General features: G+C 44.0%; 1 protein-coding gene across 1 annotated transcript in view; it reads right to left on the bottom strand.

Annotated features, from left to right (window-relative positions):
- The window catches only part of lama1 (laminin, alpha 1), a 28,198-nt gene that overhangs the window by 1,693 nt on the left and 11,105 nt on the right, over window positions 1-15,400 (bottom strand). Inside the window, 44 exon segments of the mRNA XM_056738551.1 lie at window positions 570-722; window positions 816-1,008; window positions 1,100-1,206; window positions 1,516-1,696; window positions 1,820-2,005; window positions 2,077-2,228; window positions 2,354-2,524; window positions 3,239-3,353; window positions 3,429-3,570; window positions 3,647-3,791; window positions 3,874-4,024; window positions 4,113-4,237; window positions 4,324-4,471; window positions 4,555-4,688; window positions 4,764-4,907; window positions 5,229-5,383; window positions 7,081-7,263; window positions 7,369-7,485; window positions 7,570-7,672; window positions 7,869-8,007; window positions 8,304-8,467; window positions 8,558-8,674; window positions 8,750-8,960; window positions 9,147-9,303; window positions 9,383-9,494; window positions 9,580-9,678; window positions 9,836-9,978; window positions 10,059-10,252; window positions 10,353-10,439; window positions 11,204-11,322; window positions 11,412-11,552; window positions 11,655-11,772; window positions 12,079-12,206; window positions 12,283-12,468; window positions 12,552-12,734; window positions 12,819-12,962; window positions 13,045-13,278; window positions 13,356-13,492; window positions 13,578-13,718; window positions 13,721-13,757; window positions 13,874-13,980; window positions 14,629-14,840; window positions 14,919-15,005; window positions 15,266-15,393. Of these exon segments, the coding sequence (XP_056594529.1) occupies window positions 570-722; window positions 816-1,008; window positions 1,100-1,206; window positions 1,516-1,696; window positions 1,820-2,005; window positions 2,077-2,228; window positions 2,354-2,524; window positions 3,239-3,353; window positions 3,429-3,570; window positions 3,647-3,791; window positions 3,874-4,024; window positions 4,113-4,237; window positions 4,324-4,471; window positions 4,555-4,688; window positions 4,764-4,907; window positions 5,229-5,383; window positions 7,081-7,263; window positions 7,369-7,485; window positions 7,570-7,672; window positions 7,869-8,007; window positions 8,304-8,467; window positions 8,558-8,674; window positions 8,750-8,960; window positions 9,147-9,303; window positions 9,383-9,494; window positions 9,580-9,678; window positions 9,836-9,978; window positions 10,059-10,252; window positions 10,353-10,439; window positions 11,204-11,322; window positions 11,412-11,552; window positions 11,655-11,772; window positions 12,079-12,206; window positions 12,283-12,468; window positions 12,552-12,734; window positions 12,819-12,962; window positions 13,045-13,278; window positions 13,356-13,492; window positions 13,578-13,718; window positions 13,721-13,757; window positions 13,874-13,980; window positions 14,629-14,840; window positions 14,919-15,005; window positions 15,266-15,393 (6,330 nt within the window).

The raw sequence follows: 15,400 nt of genomic DNA, 5'->3' as shown, positions 1-15,400 counted from the left end.
TCATCTCTCTTCACTGGCTACCGCTCAAAGCCCGTATCAGATTCAAGTCACTAATGCTTGCCTACAGGACTATCACTGGATCTGCACCGGCTTACTTCCACACTCTCCTGCACTCCTACACCCCATCAAGATCCCTGCGTTCAGCAAACCAGCGGCGTCTTGTATTGCCTTCTCATAAGGACAGTAGATCGCTCTCCCGCTCTTTCTCATTCACAACTCCTTCCTGGTGGAACATTCTTCCTATCTCTGTCCGTTCAACCACATCTCTCACAACATTTAAAAAACTACTTAAAACCCATCTCTTCTGTGAATACTTGACAAACAAATGAGAAGAAAAAACTAACTGACCCTTTCTCTCAACAGGTAGTGGTCTAGCTTTTGTTGAAACCAGTAACTTTGTATTGGCACCTAATGTATTATGGCTCCTGTATGAACTATCGCTTATTGCTCCTAAACTCTTTGTAAGTCGCTTTGGATAAAAGCGTCTGCTAAATGACTAAATGTAAATGTAAATGTATTGCTATCGACTGATAATGTTTTGGTGTTGTAACAAAAGCAGCACACATTACATTTCCGATTCTCTTGGCTGTATATGTTGCAGGAAGTCCACCGACATACAACTTCCCCTCCACGTCGAGTGTGTGTCCTTTAGTAGAGACGTGTTCAGAGTCTGATCCGTCCACACTGACTATCACAGATCTCTTGTTGAATTCAGCCCTGACCTGCAAACACACACACACACACACACACACACGTCAGATTCAGGAGTATTCTTCATCAGTGGTAATGTTTGTTTGAAGGCAGGAGATACTGACGCTGTGCCAGTGTCCGTCACTGATGGTGATGATGGGCAGCGTGGCGCTGGCGGGACCTTTGCCCAGATCACAAGAGAACAGCAGTCGGCCGTTCTGCACCTGCAGCACTGCGTAATCCTGCTGGTTGGCGTTAGCCATGTAGAACAGAAGACCGCTCGGAGAGAAAGTGCGTACGGACATCTTGACTGTAAAACTGAGCACACAAACACATGTGAGTCAACTGATTCAGTCAGAGAGTCACCCTGATTCTGATTCCTCTATCTGTCCCTTGTTAAAACCTTCACCTGGTTCTGACCGTCTTATTCTTGAAGCTCATGATCACGTGACTGTGTCTGGACAGGCCAAACTGGTGGGATTCTGGGATGCTGCCTGTGTCATCCATAGCAACGCACTGAGAAAAGGGAAGCGACCATTTAAGGACATCAGACACGCTTTACATTCTTATCATGCTTAAAGATGATGAACACATGATGCGTGTTTGCTATGTGAAGAATGCGACACAACATGTTCACGTGTGTAAATCACTGTCAGACACTGATGTTCACTGAAACATGAGGTCACCAGAGGAAAGACTTCACATGATCGGTGACAACAATCTGATGTGAGTCAATTCACAAGCATACAGATGCTGTTTTATGAGAAAGTGTTACTCATGAATTGAACTGATTTGCACGACTGGTGACATCAGTCTTTATCTTACACTGGTGCTGTGTGCTGCGACGGCATCCAGCTCTGCTGGATCAGGGGTTAGGGGTCGTGCAGCGGGGTCAGGGGTCGGCTCCGCATCATCAGGCAGAATAACATGTCTGGGTCTCTCGTGTAGTAAACAGCTGTCCATGTCCACATTCTCATAGTGCAGAGCAGTGGACAGATCCAACAACCTGAGTAACACATTTCATTCATTCATTCCTCTCACCTTAATTCTATATGTCATATTCATATACCCCCTTATCAAAAGATGTCAAACACACTCATATATGTGTGTGTGTGTGTGTGTTGCTCACACTCCGTCCACAGCCATGTTTCTGATACAGCCGTAGAATGATTGTGTCGAGTCGAGGCCGGCGGTGATGCTCTCTCCTGCAGGAACACCAGCGACACAGAGACGTCCCAGCGTCAGAGATTTATCTGCAGATGAGCCCAACTTCACAGATGCCTGATTCTCCTCATCCACAAACACTGTGATGCTCCTGATGCACAAACAAACATCATCTTCTGCACTCCATCACTGATGAACATTTATAATGGATGAGCTACTAACCGTTTATTCTTCTGCAGTATGAGAGAATGCTCCTGTCCATCGCTGAACGAGCCGTTTCGTGATTTGACCACAGCTTTGTGCACGGCCCCGCCCTCAGACACGCCCACACGGACCTCCACAGAGCCAGATACGAGCGTCACGGCCAGGAATGACTGAGGAGAAACAGAGAGACGGAATGAGAAACATGTAAAGCGGAGACTCGGTGATGTGTTGTCTCGTACAGCAGGTGACCTCCATTATGACATCCCATAATAACAGTGAGTGATGCACAACTGACCTGCTGCTGTGTCGGTCCCCGTGAGCGTCCTTCACTTCTGCTGAATCCAGCCAGAATGATCCCGCTGTCGTGTTTAGTGGAGAATGTGGTCATGATCTCTGTGTGTGAACCCATGATGACAGCAGGCATCTCTAGGAAACCATCACCAAACGCTGACACACTGCGAATGGGCTGATACACACACACAAGATTAATCATCTCACAACGCTAAAACACATAGATCTCAACACAACATTCTCAGAGGAAGATCTTTATTTTATTTATTTAATTAATTAAATGATTTGTATTTTCCCCGTGACCCGAGGTAGTTCGGATAAGCGGTAGAAAATGGAATGGATTTGTATTTTATTTTACATTTTATACAAAAATGATTTAATGGATATAAAAATATATGTTATTTCTATATTTATATTCTATTCTTTTCTATAAAAGCTGTATATTCTATGTTATATAATATAAAAATGTGTATAATTTATATACGAAAAAATATTTTATATTATAGCATATTATTTTTATATTTCTATTCTATAAAAAAAGTTGTATAAATTATATATATTTATATTTTTATATTATATTATATTATAAAAATATGTAGATATGAAGAAAATATATTTGATATTATAGCATATCATTTTTTTATTTCTGTTCTAGTCTCTAAAACTTGTTTATAATATAAAGAGAGAATTATATTTGATATTATTGTGTATTAGTGTAATAATATTATTATGTCATATTTAAAAAAATATATATAAAATATATATATATAACTATATTTGATATTATGTTATATCTGTTTTATATTTATATGTGATGTATTTATATGGTGACGACAGCTGTAAAATGAGAACGTCTGTGACGCCACCTGCTGTCCTGACGGGTTCTTACCTTCAGCACACATCCTTTCTTCACTCCATAGGATTCTCTGAGCAGATCAAAGTTTGTCCGAGCAATCTCAACATTCTTCATACAGCCCACGAAGGAGCGCGCGACCACCTGCCTTCTGCCGAAATAATTCACACCTTCAGTTTCATCGGCAACACGTGATGTGAGGTTTTTCAAATGTGTCCCTGCCTACCTGATTGGTCGAGAGGCGGGAAGGCCACCAATGTAAATGGGGTCCAGGTCTGAGCGATTGAGGTCAGAGGCAGACCCCGGTGACTCCGCCTCCATGACCTCTCGCTCAGAAGGATTTTCTGCCGCCATCACTGATAAATGACCTGCAGAACAAACCTTTATTATAAACTCAACCCTTCCACACATGAAACATGAGATTAGAGAGGTGTCAGAAGTCACCTCTGCGTTTGTTTCTCTGCAGGGCGATGCGGTACCAGGTGCCCGTGTTGTATGTTTTGTTAGAGGTCAGGGTGAGAGCTCCAGAACCAAGTTCAAAGGTCAAGTGAACTTTTCCTTCCACCAGCTCGATGGATAAGAAATCTCTCTGCACATACACGGGAACTTATGTGAAACAAACATGACCAAAACATGTATGACTCTTCTGAGATGAGTTTGCAGGATCATACCGTGCCGTTGGAGGCAAGATAGAGGAGCAGTCCATTTGGAGAGAACGTTTTGAAGAACATGACGATGCTGGTGGACATCGAGCGCAGAGACTTCTCAACCACTGAGTATCCACTGCCGTCAAAGTGAAATGAAGTGTCTTCTGTCCGCAGGCTACACGTGACACAGAACATGTTCATTCAGATGTGTGTATGTCATCAGTATGAGCTGGTGTGTGTGTGTATGTGTGTGTGTTTCACACCTCATGAAGCATCCTTCACACTCTCCCTCTCGTTCACGATAGTTCCATAAGCCGATGTTATTCTCATTCAGCGATGCTTCTCCCATACAGCCTTTAAAATCGGTCATCTTCACCGCTGGAGATTTCTGAGGAAACACACACACACACACTGAGAATGAAATCAGACCGCACGGATTATAAACTATAATTATAAAGCAGACGAACAGCTCACCTTAACCTGACCACCCAAACCTCCCACAAACACCCAGCTGGATTTATTCATGTCCATGACGGTAGAGGAGCCAGCGGCGGTGGTCTTCACGGTGGGTATGGGTTCAGAGTCAGTCTGCTGAACGGTGAGAGTGCCGTGTCTCCCAAACCTACAGAAATATCCGATCAGATCATGAGACATCTACAGTCAGTGAGAACCAACGTGTTAACACGAGCGCTGCCAGGGTCGTACCGAGTGGCGTTGATCCGGTGCCATTTATCATTGTTGATCTCAACGTTTGGATACTCCAGTTTAGTGAATCCAGATCCAGTGTCCCACAGGAATGAAACTTTCCCATGACGCATTTCCAGAGCCATAAAATCCTCCTGATGTGTAGAGAAGAAGTGTCAAACTCTCGTCTGAAGGTGTTAGTCTAACTTAAAGGATGTCTGGTGACTTACGGTCAGACTGCTGCCCATGTAGAAGAGCAGATTATCCGGCTCTGTTGTCTTCACCGTCAGGGTGAGCGTGTTGAAGTTGCTGGAGGTTATTTCGGGTTTGTACGCTCGGACACAATCTCGATCGGCAGACACGGCCACTTTAATCTACAATTCAATTCAATTCAAAATATTTATACAGCGCTTTTCACAATTTTCTTTATCACAATTTTCTTTGTTGCCAAGCAGCTTAACATACATCATGATAAGAAATGTAATCAAAATAATACCAGGAGGCGGTGTTTGAAAGTTTTTCTCTATGCAATGTACACTGGTGTCAGTGGATTGTCAGAAACTATAAATGATCAGTCAAAGTATGTTTCATTTACGTACATTATTCATTGAAATACAGTCATCTAGAATAGAATAATAATACAGTACAGAGAGGATAGCGTGTGTGTTTGAGAGAGATCATGATGTGTTACTCACAGACGCCGCTTGTTTACGGGCCTGACTGATCAGCTCTCTGATGTCTGACAGATTTCGGCCCAGATTCTCGCCCAGCGCCTGCAGAGGTTTCAGGCGGTCCAAGAGTCGATCAGCCTGCAGACGGGCGTCGTCCAGCGTGGATCTGACTGCACTGGCTGAGGGCGAGACGGGAGTAAATCATTCACACTAACTATGATTGAATAGGGATGTAACAACATGATCAATTTCATGAGATCGCAATAGCAGCATTGTCTCAATTTCATGGTGGTCACATGACCGTTTGAAACACTTGGCCTTCTGGGGCTTTAACATAGAGAAGGTTAAACAATTTAATAAACATGACCTCTGTCAAGGTCCAGCGGGTTGAGTTTGTTCTGTTATAAGTCATCTCACACTGTACCTCATACCTCAAGACAACAGTTGTGATTACAGGCTTAAGAAAAGAGGACAGGATATGACACGACTAATATGTTCATCATTAAAATGTTCAATAATAGGCAGTCTTAATTTGTCTTATTAAATACCCTAATAAATACTGGACCACCAACACCACACCGAGGTATTATCGTTAGGGATGGGCATTTAAAGCACAAATAATAGTCGAAGATCGATGAGAACTATTTGAAAATTATTTGAAATTCGCACCCCCCCACATGGACGCATTTATAGTATTACACACACACAAACGGAGAGAGAGAGAGAGAGAGAACATTTACGCTTTAAATCCGTATAACCGCACACTGCTTTATGTATTATGGAATAGGAAATCTTACATCAAGCAATACATTAAAATAACGCGCTGAAACATTAATATATTAACAACCGAATGACGGCACTTATTAACAGTACGTCGATCAGCAGCAACTGCTCATAATGCTAGAACATTTCCCTGTTCGATATGAGCATGCACATTTATACCAACTAAAAACAGTGCGATTGATCAAAGAAAATATATTAAAGCCATAAAGATTTTAGACAAGACTTAACACGTGTTAAAACATATTAACCGAATGACGGCATTTATTAACAGTTCGGAGCGATTTCATGCATTAACAGCTCAAAATGCTTCAGTTTCTATTGTCATGAAAAAGTTTCTCCAGTCTGGCAGTGATGGTTTAGACGAACAGTAAACTCGGGCTGAACAAACTCCATAAGATTTTTAAAACCCTCTCCTTCGACAAAGCCGATCTGAATCATATCATTAGCGATCATCTTAGTAATTAAAGCTGTTATTTGCTCCGCCCGTCTGGCATCCAAATGTTCTGACCATAAACTAGCACCTGACTGCTGACCTGTGGATGGACCTGCTGAGTGCTTCACCCTCAGATGATTGTGCATCGTTGTTGTTGATTCATGATAAACCAGCTTTACATTGCACAGTTTGCACTGCACTTTATTCTCAATCATTAAAGGACCCCACACAGAACTCATTTTTGACACCGTCTTAATTTATCGTATCTGTTATGCCACGCGGGTCTACAGTGTGCGTAACTTCGTTAAAAACTGTAGTGAGAAAATGTTTTATTGACTCTTGATTGACAGCCTTTAGGTTTTAGGTGCGTCGTTATTGGCAGCGCCACCCTTTGGTTACATGAACGCGTTACACGTGAAAACACGGCAAATTTTTTAAGATCGCACACACTATTCGAAATTCTATAATTAAATAAACTATTCGAATATTCGAAATTCGTGACTCATCCCTAATTATCGTACCGCGAGATTTCAATATCGTTTCATCGCTATGAATGAACTGTAATTCTATTATTTATATCTGTGCACAACATGAGAATTCATAAACATCACTCGCTATAAATGATGTGAAGTAGATCAAGAGTTTGTTTGTGAAACTCACTGGTGTCCTCTGAGACTCTGAGCATCTCACTGGAGCTCCTGACGCTGTGATTGGCAGAGCTGACCGCAGACCACGCCTCCCTCAGCTTCACACTATAATCCTCCAATCGCTGGAGAGTTTTCTGTAGAGACGTGTTGGCTGCCTCCGCCTGCTTTTTGGCTTCTAGAACTTCAGCTCTGCTGTCTGAGGAGGAGATGGATGATTCTTTTGGCTTTTCTCCGAATCCCATTATAACAGATCATCTCATTATCACACATCACAGTGAGTGCAGACAGACGGTTCACTCACGGTTAGTTTGGTCTGTAAAGGTCATGAAGGCGTCTGGCAGCAGCTGTGTGAAGTTCTGAAGGTTTCGTCTGCTGAGATTCAATCTGCTGATCACTTCACTGGATTTAAACATCAGCCCTGAACACACAAACACAAACATCACATCATACACACCCTTCAAATGTCCTGTGTGTGTGTGTGTGTGTGTGTGTGTGTGCTCACATTCTGTCTGGTTCTTCAGAGATCTGCTGTCATCCAGAACCTCTGAGCTCATCAGAAGAGACGTCTGTCCGTGAACAGTTAGTGAGTTCTCAGACTCGGAGGTCTATAGAGATTTTGTGTGTAAAAACGTTAATGTTTCTGTGCTTTGGAAATGTAAAAATCATGTCAATAAACCTGTTTGAGTATCGCATCTCGCGAGAGAGAGACGTGAGCAGACCAAACACAAGAGCTGAACTCTCTTCATGATGCTTTAGGTCACATCTGACCTCACTAACACAAACTTTGACTGGGTGTTTTACCAGATTGAGGGCGGAGCCTGCACTTTCATTGGCGGCCCGGGCGAGATGTTCAGCCAGCTGTATATCTGCTCTGATGTTGTTGTTGGTCTGTGTGATGCTGGTGATGTTCAGTGATGCAGATCTCACCTCAGACAGAGAACTGACAGCACAAACACATCCAGTCTTGTTATCAGAACACTCATTTACTCACTATGGCCGGTTTCACAGACACAGTTTAGCTTAAGCCAGAACTATGTATTAGTTGCTTTTATAAACATTACAGGTGTGCAGTTTGAGACAAAACAATGACACTAATATATTTTAAGATATTTCTGGGCAAGTTATATTCCGTTAAGACAGGTCACACATTCGTTTTAGTCAGGGACTAGCCTTAAACCTTGTCTGTGAAACCGAGCATCTGTGTTGGTCTGTGAGGTTCTGAATGAGGTCACACACCTGTTGAGGTTCTGAGCCTCTGTGATGAGCGTCTGCGCGTGATATTCTGCTTTGTACACCAGCTGTAGGGCATCTCGAGCCATCAGCTCCATCACTAAAGTGTCCACATGTTTCCTGAGAGCTGGACTCAACAGATCTACATCAGACTTCATCTCCTCCAGCTTCTGCACACACATACACACACAATTCCTAAACCACACACACAAACACAACAGCAATGGACACTAGGGGTCAGGTATGGAGACACCACTCACAGCTGTTCCGTTGCTCATGTTCTCTGCTGTATCCAGAGCATCCGTGAGCAGGTCCTGAGCGTCCTGTGTCTGTGTCTCTACTTCCTGTTTCACATGACTCACATTGTTCCTGGAGACCTGAGACACGTGAAGAGTTGAGTTTAGATGGATTCTCTCACAGGTTGATCTTGTCATGTCTGGTGTGCGACTCACTGTGAACTCTTGGAGGTTTCTCTGGACGTCCTTTAGCAGATGATGTGTTTGGCTGCTGTGACTTGTGGCCGTGTTCAGACTCTCGCGAGCGTCCAGGAGCAGCTGGTTATATCTGGAGAGAGTTGAGGAGATGTTTTCTTGTTTGATGTGGTTGTGACGCTGAGGCTGTGATATCTCATCCTGAACGCTGCGGAGAACCGCCACTGCAGAACTGCACAGATAAAACACGAATGAAACACAGATCATCACCTCATAAACACACACAAACATTACATTGCTGCTATTAATACTCATCGTTATTCTTTAACTATGATGTATATGAAGCTGCTTGGCAACAATGAAAAGCACTATATACTGTAAATAAAGAAACTTTGAAAAAATTGAAACTTGATCAGACTTGTGTTCATTCTGTGCTGTCAGACCGCAGGACGTCAGATCAAACACTCGCATCTTCTCCAGCGTACTGCTCATCTCCTCCATCAGGTATGTGCTGTTCATCTCATCCAGAACTTCGTCCACAGTCTCGTTCAATGAACCCGCCTCCTCCATCAGACCTGGACCAATCAGAGAAAGTCAGCCAATCCGGTGTGTCTGTGATATAATGAGGTCATTGAGTAAAGAAGAGATTCTCACTCTGAATCTGTGAGTGAACATCAATGATGAAGCCTAGCATCTCTCTGCCCTGAGCGAGTCTCTTCTGTGAGGTCGTCATGACATCAGCACTGAGACCAAACACACTCTCTGCCTGCACGTGAAGAAACACACACATGGAATGACATCACAGCATCATCAGGCTGTCGTCATGGATACAGTGAGGATGCGAGTGGTACCTGCAGCTGTAACTCAGTGATGTGAATGGTGATGTTGCTCAGGTTTTCCTCTCCTGTGGTCAGCTGGGAGGTTGGTGTTCGCTCCCAAGACATCAAACTCTGTTATATGACAAACACAAACAGTGAATTATGACTTCATTTGTACAAACAAAATCATGATCATTTAGAAGAGCAAACTGTCAAGTCTGTTTCAAATACTCAAGAGCCGAATTGTGCATTATAAGACATAGTGGGTAAAACAGGTCCTGCCACACACCTTCACCTCTCTAGTCTGGTTCTCTACAGTCAACAGTTGACTGTAGGGTGCGAGAACGACACCGGTCAGGTTCAGAGACGTGATGGATCTCTCTAAAGCTTCCAGATCATCCAGCAGAACACCGGTGCAGTCGTCGTCACACGCTATGGAAGAAACACGCCCATTAACGTACAAACAGGAAGTGGCTCAAACAAACAGGAAGTAGTAGTCTGAGGTCACTTACACACACACTGGTCGTTCATTAGCACGTGTCTCTCCTCACACAGGTCGCACAGATGACCTCTGACCCCAACCTTACACTCGCACTTTCCTGTGTGTGCCTCACACAAGCCATGAACAGACCCTGCCTCGCTGCACTGACACGGCTGGCATCGGCCGCCTGGAGCGGAGGGGATACCGTAGTAACCCACTGAACACCTGAGAGACACAGTAAGTGTGTTATAAAAGTGTGTTCGACTTTATGAAACATACCTGTCATCCGTGTGTGTGTGTGTGTGTTAATGTCACATGACCTCACCTCTCACAGTAACGCCCCTCATAACCCTCATCACAGCGATCACAGCGGAAATCACCAGCGCCTTCCAAAACACACGTCGAGCTGAAACTACACACAAAACACAACATTACAATCAATCAGTCCATCTTTAAAACATTAATGTGTAGATGTAAAAATTGTGTCCTATGACAGTTCATTATTTATTTGTGTGCGGTGTACATATACTGTCACTTTACACAACAGTTTGTTTTTCCCTTAACTCATTCCCCGCCAGCCTTTTTAAACAAAAGTTGCCAGCCTACGCCCGCGTTTTTTAACATTTTCACACAACTTTAATGGCTTACAGTAAATTTTCTGTAAAGAATATATGGACAAACAATTTGCCAAATGAAAGAACAGAGTCTCAGCTTTCAAACAAAAGAAACAGTATTCTTCTATCTTCATTCGTTCATTTTTTATCACTCCGTAGATGTTGGTAGGTTTCTTCAAAAATGCTAAAATATATTATAGATAATTATTGTTTTTTGTCAAAGATTCCGCTCAGATTCCACTCAGAACAATCATTAAAAACAGATAAAACATTTACCTTCTAGGTTCTGGGATTCTGTACTTTTTCCCAAAGGTGTGTAATAGCGCCACCTGGTGTATAACAGTACAAACACTGATTGCCGTAATAACACGTCTTTGGCGGGGAACCGTTTTTTTTTTAAATGACGAGATAACTCGTCAATGGCGCTGAAAGAGTTAAATCTGATTGGCTGAGCTCAGAGTGATACATTGTATCATAAACTACATCAACTTCTATGTTTTGTTATTTTGTAACGATTTTGTCGGTATAGAACAGCTCATGATGTCGTGTTGTATGTTCTGACCTCTGACCCCTCAGTGGACAAGCACACAGCGAGCAGTCGCTGATGGACCCCTGCACCTTCCCATAATGCCCTGGGCTGCACACATGACAGTGATCTCCTGCGGTGTTGTGTTGACATCCCTGATTCACAACAGATGAATGAAAGATTACATGAAACGTCAGATGAACTCTGTCTTCTACATCACTGACTTATGAAAAATGAAACTCACCAAACACTTGCCCGTGTCCAGGTCACATGACAGACTGTGATTGTTACACTGACACGGGACGCAGGGTTGAATGATGGGTCGGTTTCTTCCCTTCATAACCAGCTCTGACACGGGCTGACGGTAATATCCCGGAGCACACTCCTGTAGCACACGGCATTATGGGTACAAGAGTTATTGATTACACTCATCATGCGAGTAAACTCAACACTTATGAACAGCTCAATGAATAATATGAGACCCCACCTGACAGGAGAGTCCAGCGTATCCCAGCGGACACTCGCACGTCTCCACCAGCCGCGCCACCTCACCACCATCAAACTCCTCTGCATCCACTGCCGTTTCCATGGAGATGTTAGAGATTCTACAGACAGACGCAAGTTAACAAGATATCAAAATGTACTAATACATGTTGAAGTTTGACATTAGAGTCATCTTTAATCACAATATAATAATTTTCTGGACAAAAACTATAATATCACAGTCCATAGTTTGTGATCCAAAAAAAATATCTCATTCAATATCACTGAATAAAACATCATACATTTAGGACATTTTGTTTCACATGGACTCTGTAGCAGAAGTTTTACAGCTAAAATACAAAAGTTAATTTAAATGATAAAATCTTGATGAAGCGCATCATGTTTTATCGAATGATTAAAACACACACCTGCTCTGCTGTAGGCCGGTGCCGTATGACGCTTTGATGATTATGTATTCCACGTTACTCAGAACAGACATGAAGTCGGTGTGACTCACAGCCGTCTCAGACACAGAGTTGAAATATTTCCACTTGTGCTGCTCACAGATGAGAGAAACACAGTCAGAGGATTCACACACACACACACGCACCATCTGTCGCACAGATCCTCACCTCTGTCAGAGGAACCTCCTGTCTGCTGTGGATCCCGTTCTCCGGCGGCGGGAGATCTGTATAGATGACCAGTTTCCGCAGGTGTCCGCCTCTCATCAGAACCTGAGGCTCGTGATTGGCCAGTCCAACTCCCTCGAGAGCAAAGAATGCCACCGTGTACGAGAGCTTTCCTCCGTATGATAACAGCTGTGAGGACCGACAACACGTCAGACGGACAGACACAGTGATGCTCAGCATCAGTCATGAGGGTTTGTGTGGAGGGTTTGTACCTTGTTACCGTGGTACAGTTGGGGCAATCTCCAGTAAAATGGAGCGGTGAGGACAGACAGACTGTGGAGGTGAGACGCGTCTAACAGCATCTCATTATCTGTGTAATAAACTCCCTCCAGCGTCCCCTGCAGGTCACTCTGAGACACCGCACGCAGAAGAGCCGGATCTGAACCCAGAGTGATCTGAAGAAAACATTACGATAACGTCAGCCGGCGGTTCATTTCATTTCAAGTTGGATGAGAAAATATCAGTGTGCCGCTGCTCACCGGCACTCGCACCAGACCGCTCATCTCCTCACACAAGCTGGAAACACCCAAACAGAAGCACGGACTGCAGCCGGAAGGGTTCTGAGGTGACAGACCGAACGTGCCCCCCTTACACTCATCACATCCGACACCGCCCACATTCTCCTGAGAGACAAACAACAAACATTCAACACAAACAAGAACACATCAGCACATCAACTGAGCTTCACAGCGCTCGTTACGCCACCTTGCAGGAACACTGTCCTTGATCTTCACATCCACACACGCCCATCGTCCAATCGCAGAACTCCTCCAGAGTGCCGTTGGGATTGCAGTTACATGCCGTGCATTCTGGGAAGTTTTTGTAGCCCAGTGCGCAGCCTTCACACATTAATCCTGAGAAATGGGGTTTACACGCACACTGACCTGATAACAGATCACACCGAGACACGCTGGAGCCAACGATACTGCAGTTACATGCCTAGAGAGAGAGAGTTCCCATCAAAACACTGTGTGGTACCACGGTACATCAATGACATCACAGGATGAGGGTCGTACCGTACAGCCGGACACGGTGTCATGACCCCAGTGGTCTGTCTCACACTCTTCACACTTGGGTCCGTGTGTGTGAGGGGGACAGATACACTCGCCCGTCTCTGCGTTACAGTTCCCGTGTGTGTGTGTGCAGTCACATGCTGGAGCAGACGCAAACATACATGACATTTATGACATATGTGTCTGCTTTAAGGTGTAAGATTGGTAACTGTCAATGATTCTTACGTGTGCAGCCGTTCTCTTTAAAGTCGTAGTATCCGCGGTCACAACGCTCACATTTGTCACCCCTCACTCCGGTGACACACTGGCACCGCCCCTCCTCGTCACATGACGCAGACAGCGACCCTGATTGGTCACATTCACAGGGCTGCAGCCGTCTCTGCTGTTGATCCCGTGATATCCATCCTGAAACACGCATGTACATGAAGTTCTTTACTCAGCAAACTGACAACATCACCATGGTAATACCGCGGTACAGTACAATAGCCCCTGTCTGAGGGAGAGAATGGTGGCAGGTGTACCTGACAGCGGTCACATGTCTGTCCCAAGACGTCACGCTTACAGTCACACTGACCCGTGATCACGTTACACACGGCGGACAGCGACCCGTTACCATAACAACCGCAAGCTGTGGAGACACAAATAGGATAATAGACATGCATTCGTTCAAAGGCATTCATGTCACATTTCTCCTCTAGATAGTGTAGAGCTAACTCATAATTATACAATAAAACGAGAAAAAATAATAACTTTTGGTGTGAAACAGCAAGCATCAAAGTCCCAGTGAAATAAAAATATGACAATTCTTATTTTTTCATAAATTATTACATTGTTTATTGCTAATAGTTTATCAATGTGGGTCATTCTCTTTTTTAAATTAATGTACCCTCATAATCGTCTGTTAAAATGTGAAAATGCACTTAAATGAGGTATGTTAGACGGCTTGGGCAGAGCATCCATTAACTCCTCCCCTTTAACTGTCAGTCTGCTGCCACTTCCATTTCAAAATGCAACGGCTGTTTTATACATCCAATCAAATCGCAGAGAAAGATGAGAGCAACGCCCACTATTTTTCTCATTCGAAATTCCATTTCACTCGGAAATGCATCAAAATACAGAAGTAAAAACAAAGCAACTTCCCCTTCAGAGGGACTTTAATGTGTGTTCCATAATAACAGAAGATAAAACCACATTGATCCATGAGGCATGTCATGTTTTCTGAAGGAAACAACAGTTTCATTGTAGGAGTCAAAGACAGAATGGGTATTAAACTCACGCTGGCAGTTTTTCTCCGTCACTGCGTCGCCATAGAAACCGTCCTGACAGCGTTCGCAGTGCCGACCCGATGAGTAACTCAAACATTTGAGGCACTCTCCTGTGAGGCCGTCACAGTGACCCGGTTCTGAAGAATCCACGTTTCCATTACACTCACACAAAGAACAGCTCTGTCCCAGAACCGTCGGGTCGCCGTAGTAACCGTTAGCACACCTGAGGAGACGAGAGGGTTTAGTATGTCTGTAAAACGTGTGATGATTGATAATTAGAGGAGGCGAATGAATCTTGTACCTCTCACACTTGTGTCCAGAATATCCCAGCTGACACTGGTCACATGTGTAGTCTCCGGGGGTCTGCAGTGTGCATGTAGGGCTGAAACTGAGCACGGGGAAAATGAGAGAATGTCACGCTCTTTGTCGCCCGTCATTAACTGAATTTACACAGGAAATGTTTTACATCTCTTTATTACACAAAAGTGCACATCAGGTTTTCTTCTGGTGTGTGTGAATGTGTGTTTAATCTTCATGCTTTTCAAATGAAGACGGTTCAGTTACTGTGAGAAACAGCACAAACATTCAGTCACACAAAAGAGCTCCCCTCCTCCCGAGGGAAGTGTTCCGGATGATTCAGTTCCTCACTTGTTAGATGCCAGTGTCAGCGGGCACGCACATCTCTGGCAGTCATCCGGCGTACCCTCGCTGGGGTCGCCATAGAAACCTGGCAGGCAGTGATCACAGTGAGCTCCTGTAGTGTTGTGTTCACATCCCTGATGA

The sequence above is a fragment of the Triplophysa dalaica genome, chromosome 23, assembly GCF_015846415.1.
Source record: "Triplophysa dalaica isolate WHDGS20190420 chromosome 23, ASM1584641v1, whole genome shotgun sequence".
Taxonomy (NCBI): Eukaryota; Metazoa; Chordata; class Actinopteri; order Cypriniformes; family Nemacheilidae; genus Triplophysa; species Triplophysa dalaica.
The sequence above is the reverse complement of the archived record's forward strand: the minus strand, read 5'-3'. Positions and strand labels throughout refer to the sequence as shown.